Consider the following 18,081-nt stretch of genomic DNA (forward strand, 5'->3'; position numbering starts at 1 on the left):
CTTGAAAATCAAGAAAATTGACTTTAACCACGTTATTCTCCCCAAACGGGATATTTTTTCTCTTTTCTTTGTATCCAGAGATAGCTTGGCACTGGAACATTGTAGAGGGTTGTTCAATAGCACATTTTAAAGGAAATTAATTGGGTTAAAAACCTTTTGTAACTAAAATAAATTATTTCTAAAAGAGAATAAATTTTTCCACCAAAAACTGCATTTTTGATGTCTTTTCTCATAATTTGGGTTGCAGCAGTAGCTAGCAACCTAGCAAGAGACGATCACTCCAATGCTAAGAAATATAAAAACCCAAAACTCCTAAAAATACAGTCAGATCAAAACAAAGGTGCATCATTAGAATTACCTTGTCTGAAACCCTACTAGATAAATTAGAGCTATGACGTGAATAGAAAAACACGATATTATGTTGTGGTTTCTGAATACGTCATGAAATAATATCATTGCGCCATGACGTCATCATGAAATAAAATCATTACGCTGTGACGTCATAATTATTATATAAGAAGCGTCAGAACTGTAAATGTTCTCATTCATAATTACATAATGGTTTCAATCAAGCAAGCTGCACGCAAGTTAAAAAAAACAGTACTACACAAACAACAGAGATAGTATCTTGAAAAGAAAAAAGCAAAGGTATTCAACCGACCAGGCGTATCGAGAAGTAATAATTGAGAGAGCAAAACAAAACAGCAAGATGTGTTATCACAATGATGAAGATTATAGACATGCAAAAATTGAGACAGCCAAACAAAAGATCAAGGGAGCGTTATCAAAATGATGAAGATTACAGAGAAGCAAGAATTGAGCAGGCTAGACAAAAGATCAAGGAGCGTTATCACAATGATATACTTTATAGAGAAGCAACAATTGAGCAGGCTAGACAAAAGATCAAGGAACGGTATGATAATGATAAATCCGGGTTGCAGCGGTAGCTAGCAACCTAGTAAGAGACGATCACCTCCAATGTTAAGAAATATAAAACCCCCCAACTCCTAAAAAAAGAGTAAGATCAAAACAAAAAGTACACCATTAGAACCGCCTTGTCCGAATCCTCTATAAAGGAAACTTACCGCCCTTTGGCTTGAATAACAAAGAAAATATATTGGCTTGAAAATCAAGAAAATTGACTTTTACCACGTTATTCTCCACAAACGAGATATTTTTTTCTTTCCGCTTTTTTTTTCTGCTCAGCTAGCTGGGCACTGGAAAATCATAGAGAGCTGTATAATAGCTCATTTTAAAGGAAATTGCAACATCTAGTCACTTTTGTATTTAAAAATAAAATACTTTTTAAAGTAGAATCAATTTTGTCAAAAAAATTGCATTTTTGATGTATTTTCATACTGCAGTCTTTTCAAAGATATTTGAATTTTGAAGCAATAAAACAGTCCATGTAATGAACTCTATAGTAATAATAGCTACTTGTCTCAATAGTAACCGAAACTCCTGGAACCAAAATTTTCTTTTTTGGCTTAATCGCTAAAATTATTATGTAAACTGCAAAAATATTTATGATACCTAATCAGTAATAGTAATTTTTTAATTTAAACAACAAAAATACATGAAAATTCTAAAATTAGTTTTGCTTTTTGTCTCCTGGAAGAAATTTTTTTTCATCTCAGTTCAAATTTATTATTGTATCCTGGAACCAAGCTTTTTTTGGTTTGTAACCCGTAAAGTACATATCTCCATATTATTGTCTCATAATTGCAATTATTTTAGTTTTCAGTCCAGAATCACTAAACTTATTATGTAAACTGCAAAAATATTTATGGTGTCTAACCAATAATACTAATTTTGTAATTCAAACAAGATAAATACCTGAAAATTTTAAAATTAGTTTTGTTTTATGCTAGGTTTTAGATACTCGACACGGGATTTTGTGTGCTTAATAATTTTAAACCTTGAAAAAATATGATCTCACGCGAGTGGAAAAAAAGAAAGAATAACCAAAAACAATATCAAAATAGAACAATCCAAATTTCTACTAATAGAAAACTTTACTACACAAAAAATAAAGCTAACATCCTGAAATATCAGAAAAGTTTATTTAAAAGAGATAAAAATGCCACCAAACGCAATAAAGCTCGAGCACGCGTAAGGATTGCTACTAAGATGTCTTGTGATCCAGGATTTAAGAAAATGAAATATGACAGAGCAAAACAGAGGTATCTTACGGATCAGGGGTATCGAGAAGGGAAAATTGAGACAGCGAAACAAAAGAGCAAGGAAAGGTATGATAACGATATAGATTACCGAAACAAACATAAGAAAAAAGTTGCTACCAGAATAATGGGTAGATACTGGGGTGACAAAAGCTATAATGAAGAAATTAAATTCTCTGCGAGGTTGTACCGAAGAACGCATAAGGACAAAGGGAAAAATTACATTCAGAAATACAAGAAGATGGCAAAAATGCAGGCTGATCTTTGTAAATTGAGAAATTTACAGTAAAGAACGATCTCTCTCCCATACTAACTGATATATGGTGGTTCCAGGTGTAGTTATTACATCCGGGTTGCAGCGTTAGCTAGCAACCTAGTAAGAGACGATCACGTCCAATGTTTTACATTAAAGAACGAAAAGTAACCCATAACGCCTGAAAAAACATTCAGATCAAAACATTCAGATCAAAAGTATACTATTAGAACTGCCTTGTCCAAAACCTCTATATAGCAAACTTACCGTCCCTTGGCTTGAATAACAAGGAAAATATGTTTGCTTGAAAATCAAGTAAATTGACTTTAACCACAATATTCTCCACAAATGGTATCTTTTTTTCTTTCCGCTTGATTTCACTCCTCAGCTAGCTGGACACTGGAAAATCATAGACAGCTGTATAATGGTTCATTTCAAAGGAATCCGGGTTGCAGCGGTAGCTAGCAACCTAGTAAGAGACGATCACGTCCAATGTTAAGAAATATAAAAACCCATAGTTCCTAACAAAGGAGTCAGATCAAAACAAAAAGTAAACCATTAGAACCGCCTTGTCCGAAACCCCTGTATAGGAAACTTTCTGTCCCTTGGCTTGAACAGAAAGGGAAATATATTGGCTTGAAAATCAAGAAAATTGACTTTAACCACGTTATTCTCCCCAAACGGGATATTTTTTTCTTTTTTTTTCTTTTTCTTTTCCACAGATAGCTTGGCACTGGAACATCGTAGAGGGTTGTTCAATAGCTCATTTTAAAGGAAATTAATTGGGTTAAAAATCTATAGTAACTAAAGTAAATTATTTCCAAAAGAGAATAAATTTTTCCACCAAAAACTGCATTATTGATGTCTTTTCACACTGCAGTCTTTCAAACATAATCGTATACCAGCGGTAAGATTTGAACCCACGCCTCCGAAGAGACTGGTGGCTAACACCAGTGTCTTGGACCACTCGGCCAGGCTGCCTCTCATAAATAAATATATATGTGAATTTGGGTTGCAGCAGTAGCTAGCAACCTAGTAAGAGACGATCAGTCCCATGCTAAGAAATATAACAAAAGTCCTAAAAATAGAGTAAGATCAAAACAAAAGTACATCATTAGAACTACCTTGTCTGAAACCCTACTAGATAAATAATAAATGTCGTAGCTTTATATTAGAGCTATGAAGTGAATAGAAAAACACGAAATTATATTGTTGTTTCTGATGACGTCATGAAATAATATCATTGCGCCTTGACGTCAATAAAATCATTACGCCATGACGTCATAATTACTACTTAAGAACGACACAGATGTAAATTCTCTCATTCTTGATTAGAATAATGGTTAGATCGAAGCAAGCTATACGCAATTTGAAAAAACAGTACTACACAAACAACAGAGATAGTATCTTGAAAAGAGAAAAGCAAAGTTATTCAACCGACCAGGCACATCGAGAATTAAAAATTTAAAGAGCAAACCAAAGTTATTCAACCGACCAGTCGTATCGAGAAGTAATAATTGAGAGAGCAAAACAAAGGTATTCAACCGACCAGGCGCATCGAGAAGTAAAAATTGAGAGAGCAAAACAAAGGTATTCAACCGACCAGGCGTATCGAGAAGTAATAATTGAGAGAGCAAAACAAAGGTATTCAACCGACCAGGCGTATCGAGAAGTAATAATTGAGAGTGCAAAACAAAACAGCAAGATGTGTTATCACAATGATGAAGATTATAGACATGCAAAAATTGAGACAGCCAAACAAAAGATCAAGGAGCGTTACTGGGGTGACAAAATCTATAATGAAAAAATTAAATTCTCTGCGAGGTTGTACCGAAGAACGCATAAGGACAAAGGGAAAAATTACATTCAGAAATACAAGAAGATGGCAAAAATGCAGGCTGATCTTTGTAAATTGAGAAACATTTTACGCATGTTTTATCGGGATCACAAAAAGTATTCAAAATTACAGATTAAAATTCTCTTTGAAAGAGCGGATGCTGTTGAAAAGTTGGCTAGAAATTCCTTGGCAAAGCTTCATAGTAATATCCAAAAGAAATGTTGTCAATTTTTTACAATAAAGAACCACCTCTAGCCCATACGCACTGAAATGCTGAGTCACTATATGACATATTCTGGTTGCAGCGGTATCCGGGTTGCAGCGGTAGCTTGTGATAGTTAAGAACGAACTCTTGCCCTTAGTTACCTACTATGTCATGTCAAATTAGCTAATTAATTTCATCTAAGTTTGTTTAAAAATAATTCCCACACCGGGATTTGAACCCAAGAAAATTAATTGAAAGCCAACTACTCTAAACCACTAAACCATATGAGATATATATAGAAAGCTAATTAATTGTTTTATGATCTCTTATAGCATAAATTTCATCGGATATAGCTGAAACCTAGTAAAGAACAAACCACGGCACATAGTAACTATTTCCGGGTTGCAGCGGTAGCTAGCAACCTAGTAAGAGACGATCACATTAAATTACATTAAATCCGTTTACATTAAAGTTACATTAAATCCGGGTTGCAGCGGTAGCTAGCAACCTAGTAAGAGACGATAACGTGAATAGAAAAACACGAAAATATATTGTTGTTTCTGATGACGTCATGAAATAATATCATTGCGCCATGACGCCAATAAAATCATTACGCCCTGACGTCATAAATAGGAAACTTTCTGTCCCTTGGCTTGAACAGCAAGGGAAATATATTGGCTTGAAAATCAAGAAAAGTGGCAGCTATTAAAACATTCTGCCTAAACGGGATATTTTTTTCTCTTTTCTTTTGTATCCAGAGATAGCTCGGCACTGGAACATCGTAGAGGGTTGTTCAATAGCTCATTTTAAAGGAAATTAATTGGGTTAAAAATCTATAGTAACTAAAATAAATTATTTCTAAAAGAGAATAAATTTTTTTCACCAAAAACTGCATTTTCAATGTCTTTTCACACTGCAGTCTTTCAAACATAATCGCATACCAGCGGTAAGATTTGAACCCACGCCTCCGAAGAGACTGGTGGCTAACACCAGTGCCTTGGACCACTCGGCTCGGCTGCCTCTCATAAATAAATATATATGTGAATTTGGGTTGCAGCAGTAGCTAGCAACCTAGTAAGAGACGATCAGTCCAATGCTAAGAAATATAAAAACCCAAAACTCCTAAAAATAGAGTCAGATCAAAACAAAAGTATATCATTAGAACTACCTTGTCTGAAACCCTACTAGATAAATAATGAATGGCATCATAGTTTTATATTAGAGCTATGACGTGAATAGAAAAACACGAAAATATATTGTTGTTTCTGATGACGTCATGAAATAATATCATTGCGCCATGACGTCAATAAAATCATTACGCCGTGACGTCATAATCCGGGTAGCAGCGGTAGCTAGCAATCTAGTAAGAGACGATCACGTCCAATGTTAAAAAATATAAAACCCCCCAACTCCTAAAAAAAGAGTCAGATCAAAACAAAAAGTACACCATTAGAACCGCCTTATCCGAATCCTCTATAAAGGAAACTTACCGCCCTTTGGCTTGAATAACAAAGAAAATATATTGGCTTGAAAATCAAAAAAAATTGACTTTTACCACGTTATTCTCCACAAACGGGATATTTTTTTCTTTCCACTTGATTTTTCTCCTCAGCTATCTGGGCACTGGAAAATCATAGAGAGCTGTATAATAGCTCATTTTAAAGGAAATTGCAACATCTAGTGCCTTTTGTAATTAAAAATAAAATACTTTTTAGAGTAGAATCAATTTTGTCAAAAAAATTGCATTTTTGATGTATTTTCATTCTGCATTCTTTTCAAAGATATTTGAATTTTGAAGTCCGGGTTGCAGCGGTAGCTAACATCCAATGTTATTACAGTAAAGACCGATCTCTCGCCCATATTAACTGAGATATGGTGGTTCCAGGGGTAGCTGCAAAATATCTAGATTGTAGCGGTATCCGGGTTGCAGCGGTAGCTAGCAACCTAGTAAGAGACGATCAGTCCAATGCTAATTATGATAAAGAACAAATTATAAACTTAGTTAGCTGTTTGATTCTTTGAGGATCGTTTCTTACTATTCCAAAGAAGAAAAAACCGTAGGCTTTTTCTTGTTTGTAATCCGTGTTGCTTATAATAAGGAACAAACTCTTGCCTATTCTATGTTGTATAGGTAACTTAACTACAGAATATGCTTGTATATCCGGGTTGCAGCGGTAGCTAGCATCCTAGTAAGAGACGATCACGTCCAATGTTAAGAAATATAAAAACCCATAGTTCCTAACAAAGGAGTCAGATCAAAACATAAAGTACACCATTAGAACCGCCTTGTCCGAAACCCCTGAATAGGAAACTTTCTGTCTCTTGGCTTGAACAGCAAGGGAAATATATTGGCTTGAAAATCAAGAAAAGTGGAAGCTACAACATTCTGCCTAAACAGGATATTTTTTTTTCTTCTTTTTTCTTTCTTTTCCACAGATAGCTTGGCACTGGAACATCGTAGAGGGTTGTTCAATAGCTCAATTTAAATGAAATTAATTGGGTTAATAATCTATAGTAACTAAAATAAATTATTTCTATAAGAGAATAAATTTTTCCACCAAAAACTGCATTTTTGATGTCTTTTCACACTGCAGTCTTTCAAATATAATCGTATACCAGCGGTAAGATTTGAATTTATAGTAAAGAACGATCTCTTGCCTATACTAAATCTCATAGGCTACTTTACTATAGTAAAGGTTATCCGGGTTGCAGTGGTAGCTAGCAACCAAGTAAGAGACGATCAAGTCCAAGGTTAAGAAATATAAAAACCCTCACTCCTAAAAAAAAGTAGTATCATCCGGGTTTATAATAAAGAACAACCTCTTACCTATACTTAATGTTATACGCCACTTAATTATAGTATAGGTTAGTAATTCCACAGATAGCTTGGCACTGGAACATCGTAGAGAGTTGTTCAATGGCTCATTTTAAAGGAAATTAATGAGGTTGAAAATTTTTTGTAATTAAAACAAATTTTTACATTAAAAGACGATCACTGAAATAGCAAACCATTCCATACATTGGATTTAGCTACTTGATTTTTTGAGTTTCGTCTCTTACTATTTAAAGGAAGAAAAAGCCGTAGGCTTTTTCCTGTTTGTATTTACAGTTAAAAAACGAACTCAAGCCCAAAGAAACTGAACCCTGTGGTTCATTCATATTTTTCCGGGTTGCAGCGGTAGCTAGCAACCTAGTAAGAGACGATCACCTCCAATGTAAAGAAATATAAAACCCCCCAACTCCTAAAAAAAGAGTCATATCAAAAAAAAAAGTATACCATTAGAACCACCTTGTCCGTTGTTTCATCTCAGTTCAAAGTTATTATTGTATCCTGGAACCAACCTTTTTTTGGTTTGTAACCCGTAAAGTACGTATCTCCATATTATTGTCTTATAATTACAATTATTGTAGTTTTCAGTCCAGAATTGCTAAAATTATTATGTAAACTGCAAAAATATTTATGGTGTCTAACCAATAATACTAATTTTGTAATTCAAACAAGATAAATACCTGAAAATTTAAAAATTATTTTTTTTATGCTAGGTTTTAGATACTCGACACGGGGTATTGTGTACTTAATAATTTTAAACCTTGAAAAAATATGGTCTCACGGGAGTGGAAAAAAAGAAAGAATAACCAAAAAAACTATCAAAATAGAGCAATCCAAATTTCTACTAATAGAAAACTTTACTACACAAAAAATAAAGCTAACATCCTGAAATATAGGAAAAGTTCATTTAAAAGAGATAAAAATGCCACCGAACGCAATAAAGCTCGAGAACGCGTAAGGATTGCTACTAAGATTTCTTGTGATCCAGAATTTAAGAAAATGAAATATGACAGAGAAAAACAGAGGTATGTTACGGATCAGGGGTCTCGAGAAGGGAAAATTGAGACAGCCAAACAAAAGAGCAAGGAACGGTATGAGAACGATATAGATTACCGAAACAAACATAAGAAAAAAGTTGCTACCAGAATAATGGGTAGATACTGGGGTGACAAAAGCTATAATGAAAAAATTAAATTCTCTGCGAGGTTGTACCGAAGAACGCATAAGGACAAAGGGAAAAATTACATTCAGAAATACAAGAAGATGGCAAAAATGCAGGCTGATCTTTGTAAATTGAGAAACATTTTACGCATGTTTTATCGGGATCACGAAAATTATTCAAAATTACAGATTAAAATTCTCTTTGAAAGAGCGGATGCTGTTGAAAAGTCGGCTAGAAATGCTTTGGCAAAGCTTCATAGCAATATCCAAAAGAAATTTTGTCAGTTTAATGAAAAGCTTCCAAGGTATGGACTGGCAACTGCGGAACAGTTTATAGATACAATGGAAAATGTTCGACAACACAGTGAATATACAGAGGCGTACTTCTTAGAAAGTTCGTATATTAATTTTGGAAGGACCAATTGCAGTTTATGTAGCAGCAATAAAAATATATATACAAGCATACCTATCAATAGCGAAGGAAAAGCAATGTTTTTCAATTATGGCGAAAACGAGCCTGTTAGGGTTATTAGTATATGTGTTTGTAAGACTAATGATTTAGAACAAATTCCTGGAACACCGACTCAAGAAAAAAGTATTTCTAACTGTGTTTTAAAGAGTTCTATTAGTCCTATTGAATATTTGGAAAAAAATGCTCTGTGTAGTAGAACAAACTGTCTTGAAAAGTACGAGACAACTATCGAAAAATGCTCTGAATCTAGATCTGACAAGGAAATTATGATGACTTGAGTCACCTATAACAATCTGAGAAAACATTCAAAACCAAAAATTGGGCAGCAGTTTACTTGGCAATTTCACCCTGATATTTGCAAGCTCTATCCGACGGATATTGAATTATGTCAAATTCTTTTTGATATCCTTGAAAATAATATAGCATTAAAATTTTCAACTGACAAAGTGGTTAATTTCTACCTTGGCGGCTTGGATTATTGTGAAATCAATTACAGGGACACAAGAAAGCATGGGCATTCGTTATACTGTAGCCCAAATGAGGGATGTCAGAGCTATTTGCGTTCTCTAAGGGCACTAGTAGCTCCACATTTTCCTGTCTTGACCTGTTTCATTAATAGCGTATATAAGGCAGTATCAAAATCTAAGATTATACAACATATTAATCTACTAAAAGTCGAGGGCTCGTACAAGGAACTAAGTCATTATATAGAAGAAGTGTCAAGTAGACTCTGTCGTAATAATAGTCAAGACTTTATCTACGGTTATAGCAATTTTAGAGTTTCTGTGGATGAAAATACAATAATAAAATTATTTGGTGAGAGCCTTGATAAGGTAGTTAACATCAGGGATGTATACCCCACAGTGCATTGTGACAGTTGCGAGCAGATAAAGACAAAATACCAATTGAAGAGTCTAAGATCCCTTTCAAATAAGAAAGGTTTTGATGTAATGGTGGCCACGATTTTAGAACACCTACAACAGGACATACCCAAAGATGACAGAGAACAGCTAATTCATTGTACAGGTTGGAAAGAGGATGTCGATTCATTCTCTGTCTGTGAATACTTTGCTGGGAAAATGTTGAAAAGTCATGTTTATTATGAGGCATGAGGCAATGTTGTCTGTTGTATAGACAGACCGTCTATCCGGCTAGTAAATATCCAATTGCCAGAGCAAGCAGGTCACTATCAAGTTATGGGCTCCCATTAGTAAAGATACGGTTGTTAAATTTCTGATTGTAACAAGCAGAAAATTATCAAGTTATTAATGCGCTGCAGCTCCCGTTATTAAAAAAAAAATTCCAGGTGCTGCCGTTATTTAATTTCGTACATTTTAGACCTGCACTTTGTCAAAACTTGAATTTTACCATTGGTACCCAAGCAAGAAACTGAATGTTAATCAAATTTCTCAGGCCTACGTCTGACATCCCTGTTGAAAATCTTTGTACTTGGTGAATTTAAATAGCATGTATAAAAATTTGTATTTTCTTTGTTTCTATTTCAGATGCCCACCTGCCCACCTCTCTACCTGTCCGTAGTCTATTTGCTAGTTATTTTCATGATTTGAGTTATAGAAGACGTCAGTTAAACACAATCACTGGAAATAATAGCATAGACTACTTGGAACTACTAAAATTCACTGGACACAATCACTGGATATAATAGCATAGACTACTTGGAACTACCGAAATTCACGGCAAAATATTTAAAATTCGCTTCACAAAAACAAGAATCAGCTCCACATATACTTTTTGTAGACCTTTCTTTAGTAAATATATTAACATTTTGGAAAATTGTATGCGAATGAACTTAAGGGCTATAGAGACAATTAAGAAATTTAAAGGTTTATAGGCTGAGTTTTTGTTTTGAGGCTTTTTTTTAATATGTTTTTTATCGAAGATTTGTAGACATACCACCTCACTCGATATACTTGTTGATTGCGAGTGTCCAAGCAAAGTGTCTTATTTGGGCGATCCGGTTTTAGAAGTTAATATATACTAAAATGGGCAAATACTGTTTTTTGTATCAACTTTAAACTTCTATTCCTAAGTCCCTGGAACTAGGGAACCCAAACACAATTGCTAGTTAAAAAAAACATCTGTTCCCCCAATAAAGGCCAAATTTTTCTTCCGAGCGACTTCGAACAACTTACCAAAGCAATTTCTTGGACTAAGGGGGCCTTAGTGTACAAACAAATGATTCAGCGACAAGGGTCATCTAAAAATCCTAGTTTTGACTGGTTTGAAACTTGTTATTGAAATTCCTTGTTACGAAGATTATTTTAAAACTTTGAATTGCTTCGTCAATAACGTTATTAAATCTTCATGCTCCTGTATTTTAACATTGTTATTTAAGGGAAGGGGGTCAAAAGCTTTTGGATAATATCAAATACCAACGAAACTAGTAATTCTATCCAAGACACAAAAAACTGAATCTACATTTGAACTAAATCAAACAAGTAAAGTATACCGATATGAAATTTTCGTACAGAATTCTTGATTCCATTCAGCATTCCATATTTTTTTTTTATACTTCAATATTAAGGCTCTTAAACTTACTGACTCAGAGACTTAGTTCATGGAAATTAGGAGAGTTAAAGGGTGTATGTGTAAACACCTATGTTTAAAATGCATTATTACAGTCCCCCTAAACAAATGAGGAGCTATTTTAAGACACAGGTTCTGTTTTTTACATTTTACTCACATGAGTTTGTTACGTCTTAGTTTTAGCAAGGGCTAAAACTGCCACTCTTAGCAGCAATAGGTGTTGACTTGGAAACGTATCCTCCACAAAAACGTATTTGCGAAACGTAACATATATTTTTGGCTTCTGACAGGTAAAAGTACGGATGATCCCCGTTATATTTCTACAGTAAATCGCAGTTCGGCGCACTCGGTGGTTTACCACTTAGTAAATCACTGGGACACCGTGGTGGATCCAGAGGGGGAGCGCCCCCCCCCCTAGTGTCGTCTTAAGTAGTATAATTTACTTAATTAACTCACGTTTGCGTTAATTAAACTTGTTCCTAACGCAAGTTTATCGGATCAACCTGTTTTGCCCTCCCCTATTTTATTTTTCGGATCAACCTATTTTGAACCCCTCCCCCCTAAAAAAAAATCCTGGATACACACCTGCTGGGACAGGACACTGCGGCTGAGCGAGACAGGTCAACTGTGGTGACTCAAAAGGTGCTCTGAAACCCACCGATATAATACACCCCCTTCCCTTTAATGCATACTTTCAACTATAAGGTAGAAAGTCTACCATTGACAAGCGTATTCAACCTTGTTTAAACCAGGATTATGCAAGGAATCTCAATTTTAATCTTCATCTTTGCTAAAGTTGGATTTAAGTTCTTCCTTCTAAAATGAATCAGATCCACCGATTGACCATCTCATTCTATCCAATTTGCTTCTCAAACAATTCACAAGTTATGCGACTTTTCTAAAACGTGCTATACTCTCTTTCTTCCTTCAAAGAAACAGTAGAAATCCAATTTTTTTTATGTCAAAATTATTTTCCTTTCCATTACTATTGTTTGTTAGGTTGTTACATTACTACAGTTATCATTCGGACAAATCTTCAGAAAGCCAAGCAAAATTTTCAAGGTATGTATAGTCACCATAAATTATTTTGGTTAATATTTGGGTCATTTTTTTTACATATAACAAGATAACAATTTTAATTTTTTAGTGCGGTGATGCTATTGGGCAATGCCTTAAGATACTATGTGTAAGACCAAACACGTGCGCAAAAATTTCTTACAAAGAGGTCTTATACAAAGAGGTCGAAAGGGACAGGGGGGAGACAAGGCACAGATCCAAAGAAATATAAAAATTGATATACTATAAGACAATAAATAACTTGTAGGATTAATCAAATCGAAATGCTAAAAGTCAAAGAGTGGGCCGTGGCAGTTGACGAGAGAGGGCCTAAATTACTAAAAACTTATCTAAAAGCAGCGCTTTAAGATGCAAGTACAATGATTTTATTAATATTATATATAAACCATGGATTTTCATAATTCGACTTATGAAATGTTTTCCAAATATTATTCAGTATGGGAAATCGACTAATTTAAAACAATTCTCCGAAAATAAGATGTCCCTTCGAACATTCTAACCAAGATTGATAACACAAAGACCTTGACAGATAGGTAAACACAAGACTCAAAATGGTGACAAAATAATGCTGAACAACTTGAAAAGGTTCAGACTCCGCGGGCAGAACTATTGAGCTTTATCTTACTGTTGCTTATTCGGGACCAGTGACCTTTTTTAGTCAGGAATAATTTCAATCAATCTCATTTGGAATTTGTAATATTTTTGGTAATTAATGCTTATTCTTTTTTTTGCTTTTTTGATTATTCGATAAAAGTTGGCTTGCTAAATATTCAAATTCCTTTTGCCATTTTCTTATACGAGCTGAAAAATAAATTATTGTATCTTTAAGATAAATTTCTACCATCTCAATTGCTAGCAATATTTTGCTAATAACCTAGCGAAGTTACCTCTACACATATTTAAGTTACCTTTACACATGTTCAAAATTTTCAAATTTACTTTTGTTAGTAATATTTGCCCAAAGACCGAAGAATAATAATGGTACATGATAGTGCTATATTAAGCCATCTCTATTCGTCCTTAGTTACGGTAAGAGCCCATTTGCGCGAGGATGAGAACTAGATTGGACTCATAACATCCAAGCGAACCTGAGGTTTCAGGCTGGATTCGTTCAGCGAAAGTACGTTTTTTTCCATCCTCCCTTCATCAATCTCTTGTTGAACTTAAAGATGAGCTCTAGTTCAACTCGACATCAGAGTGGCCAGATGCGGTGCATTTATGCCATTTTGGTGCTTTTTTGAGGTGGTGGCGCGTTGAATTTTTCAAATCGGTGCATTTTTTTTACAGGAAAAATCGTTAACTCGGCATATTTTAGCTAGAAAAATTGCACGATTTATTATTAATCAAAATCAAGTAGTTGCAGTTATCAAGCCCTGACTAATCGTGCTGCCTAAGTAAAGAACGATGTTGGCACAATGTATTATTTTTTTTTTTTTTTTTTTTTTGTTCTAGACAAGGGCGCTTCGTATCGAAAGAGTTGTCATAGAAATTATAATAAAGAACGACCTCTTGAGTATACTAAATTTCATACGCCACTTAATTATAGTATAGGTTAGTAATTCAATAGATAGCTTGGCACTGTAAAATCGTAGAGAGTTGTTCAACGGCACATTTTAAAGGAAATTAATGTGGTTAAAAGCCTTTTGTAGTTAAAACAAATTATTTTTTAAATAGAATCAGTTTTTTACGAATCCGGGTTGCAGCGGTAGCTAGAAACCTAGTAAGAGACGATCACGTCCAATGTTAAGAAATATAAAAACTCATAGTTCCTAACAAAGGAGTCAGATCAAATTCAAAAGTACACCATTAGAACCGCCTTGTCCGAAACCCCTGTATAGGAAACTTTCTGTCCCTTGGCTTGAAACAGCAAGGGAAATATTTTGGCTTGAAAATCAAGAAAATTGGCAGCTATTACAACATTCTGCCTAAACGGGATATTTTTTTTTCTTTTTTCTTCTTTTCCAGAGATAGCTTGGCACTGGAACATCGTAGATAGTTGTTCAATAGCTCATTTTAAAGGAAATTAATTGGGTTAAAAATCTATAGTAACTAAAATAAATTATTTCTAAAAGAGAATAAATTTTTCCACCAAAAACTGCATTTTCGATGTCTTTTCACACTGCAGTCTTTCAAACATAATAATCGCATACCAGCGGTGAGATTTGAACCCACGCCTCCGAAGAGACTGGTGGCTAACACTAGTGCCTTGGACCACTCGGCCAGGCTGCCTCTCATAAATAAATATATATGTGAATTTGGGTTGCAGCAGTAGCTAGCAACCTAGTAAGAGACGATCAGTCTAATGCTAAGAAATATAACAAAACTCCTAAAAATAGAGTCAGATCAAAACAAAAGTATATCATTAGAACTACCTTGTCTGAAACCCTACTAGAAAAATAATGAATGTCATCATAGTTTTATATTAGAGCTATGACGTGAATAGAAAAACACGAAAATATATTGTTGTTTCTGATGACGTCATGAAATAATATCATTGCGCCATGACGTCAATAAAATCATTACGCCTTGACGTCATAATTACTACTTAAGAACGACAAAGATGTAAAGATTCCCGTGAAACTATTGCAGTTTCTATAAGAATGAAAGACTTTCAAAATCAAATTTAATTTTCATTGAACACTTTTCATTTAAACTTAAAATACGCTAAAAGATGGTTCTTGTGAAACTATTGCAGTTTCTTTAAATATGGACGATTTTAAAAATCAAATTTAATTTTCATTAAATACTTTTCATTTAAAATTAAAATACGCTAAACGAGGGTCCCCATGAAAGTATTGCAGTTTCTATAAGAATGAACAAATTTAAAAATCAATTTAATTTTCATTGAATACTTTTCATTTAAGCTTAAAATACGCTAAAAGATGGTTCCCGTGAAACCATTGCAATTTCTGTAAAAATGAACGATTTTCAAAATCATATTCAATTTTCATTGAATACTTTTCATTTACGGCTTAAAATACGCTAAAAGATGGTTCCCCTGAAACTATTGCAGTTTCTATAAAAATAAACTATTTTCAGAATCAAATTTAATTTTCATTGAATACTATTCATTTAAACTTAAAATACACTAAAAGATGGTTCTCGTGAAACTATTGCAATTTCCTTAAAAATGACTGAATTTCAAAATCAAAATGAATTTCTATTTAATACTTTTCGTTTAAACTTAAAATACGCTAAAAGAAGGTTCTCATGAAACTATTGCAGTTTCTATGAAAATGACTGAATTAAAAAATCAAAATTAAATTGCATTTACTACTTTTCGTTTAAACTATTTCAGTTTCTATAAAAATTTGAAATTATTTCGTTTAAACTATTGAAGTTTCTATAAAGTCTATAAAATTTTTATCCAACATCAAAATCAAAATCAGTTTCCATTTAATGCCTTTCTTTTAAACTTAAAACACGCTGAAAGATGGTTCCCGTGAAACTATTGCAGTTTCTATAAAAATGAACGATTTTCAAAATCGTTAAGGTGAAATTATGTCACTATTTTAGTTTTTCTAAACCAGTATTGCCTATAACTTAATATATTCAAATATTTTTTTTGATAACATGATAGATGATTTGATTTGAATAAAAGGAATTTAAATATTTTGCATAAGAAATAGACTGTCGTGTTGTACCATTTCACAGTTGGAATAACTCTTTCAAAGAGTAAAAAGGGGTAATGAGATTCACAAATTATACACTATGAACGATATTAATTAATGTTTTGAATAATAGGAGTGTGATTGATTCTAATTAGTGATTGGATTGTATGAAGGTGGAGAAAAAAAGGATTAAACTGATTAGCAGTTAAGGTAACCCCGAAGGAGTTGTTAACTCAGGTAATTTGTTATAAATTTGAAACAACATCAGTCTATGAAAATGGCTAACGACGATAGAATGACATTGTGACTTGACCTAGCTTTACCTTTCCGATGTGGTCTGTATAATACACAAGTGATGCTTGATAAGTATTGTCAATTTAAAGTAGGATCTAACGTTCCCTTCGTTCCCCCATTTCTGAGGGAAGGGGAGGGGGGGTTCAATTTAGGAGGTAAAACCAAAAATACTCAGACTCGAAAATAAATGAGATCTGCCTCACGGGGTAGGCTCAGAGGCCCTTCGTTCCCCCATTTCTGAGGGCAGGGGAGGGGGAGGGGGATTCAATTTTGGAGGGAAAACCAAAAATTCTCAGTATCGAAAATAAAGCATGATCTGCCTCAAGGGCAAGGCCCAGAGGCCCTTCGTTCCCCCATTTCTGAGGGCAGGGGAGGAGGGATCAATTTTGGAGGGAAAACCAAAAATACTCAGAATCGAAAATAAACGGGACCTGCCTCAAGGGGAAGGCTCAGAGGCCCTTCGTTCCCCAATTTCTGAGGGCAGGAGAGGGGGGGGGGGTTCAATTTTGGAGGGAAAATCAAAAATACTCAGAATCAAAAATAAAGCGTGATCTGCCTCAAGGGGAAGGCTCAGAGGCCCTTCGTTCCCCCATTTCTGAGGGCAGGGGAGGGGGAGGAGGGGAGTTAATTTTGGAAGGAAAACCAAAAATACTCAGAATCGAAAATAAACGGGATCTGTCTAAAAGGGAAGGCGCGTGAAACTATTGCAGTTTCTATAATAATTAATAAATTTCAAAATCAAATTTAATTTTCATTGAATACTTTTTATTTAAACTTAAAATACACTAAAAGATGGTCCCCATGAAACTATTGCAGTTTCTATAAGAATGAACGAATTTCAAAATCAATTTAATTTTCATTGAATACTCTTCATTTAAACTTAAAATAGGCTAAAAGATGGTTCCCGTGAATCTATTGCAATTTCTTTAAAAATGAATGAATTTCAAAATCAAATTTAATTTTCATTATTTAATTTTCATTGAATACTATTCATTTAAGTTTAAAATACGCTAAAAGATGGTTCCCGTGAAACTATGGTAGTTTATGTATAAATGAATGATTTTCAATATCAAATTTAATTTTTATTTAATAATTTTCATTTCGGCATGAATTGCACTGACACAGGGGTTTAATAAGATTATGTTAGTGTCTATAAAAAATTATCAGTCTTCAAAATTCAATTCAGTATGCAGTGAACGGTGTTAATTTATACTTAATTTACGATCTATTAGTAATTCTGTAAAAATACTACAGTTTCATTAAAAATGGACGAATTTAAAAATCAAATTTAATTTTCATTGAATACATTTCATTTAAACTTAAAATAAGCTAAAAGATGGTCCCCATGAAAGTATTGCAGTTTCTATAAGAATGAACAAATTTCAAAAACAATTGAATTTTCATTGAATACTTTTCATTTAAGCTTAAAATACGCTAAAAGATGGTTCCCGTGAAACCATTGCAGTTTCTATAAAAATGAACGATTTTCAAAATCAAATTTAATTTTCATTTAATATTTTTCATTTACGGCTTAAAACACGCTAAAAGATGGTTCCCCTGAAACTATTGCAGTTTCTATAAAAATAAACTATTTTCAGAATCAAATTTAATTTT

At 33.8% G+C, this 18,081-nt stretch overlaps 1 protein-coding gene across 1 annotated transcript in view; it reads left to right on the forward strand.

Moving 5' to 3' along the window:
* The window catches only part of LOC148957003 (uncharacterized), a 77,610-nt gene extending 66,924 nt beyond the window's left edge, over positions 1–10,686 (forward strand). Inside the window, exon 5 of the mRNA XM_089092773.1 lies at positions 10,444–10,686. Within this exon, the coding sequence (XP_088948899.1) occupies positions 10,444–10,601 (158 nt within the window). The 3' untranslated portion in view covers positions 10,602–10,686. The remainder of the gene's footprint in view (positions 1–10,443) is intronic.
* The last annotated feature ends 7,395 nt before the right edge of the window (positions 10,687–18,081 follow it).

This window comes from Artemia sp. Qi Xiang Cuo, chromosome 1, assembly GCF_049724085.1.
Source record: "Artemia sp. Qi Xiang Cuo chromosome 1, ASM4972408v1, whole genome shotgun sequence".
Lineage (NCBI taxonomy): Eukaryota > Metazoa > Arthropoda > Branchiopoda > Anostraca > Artemiidae > Artemia > Artemia sp. Qi Xiang Cuo.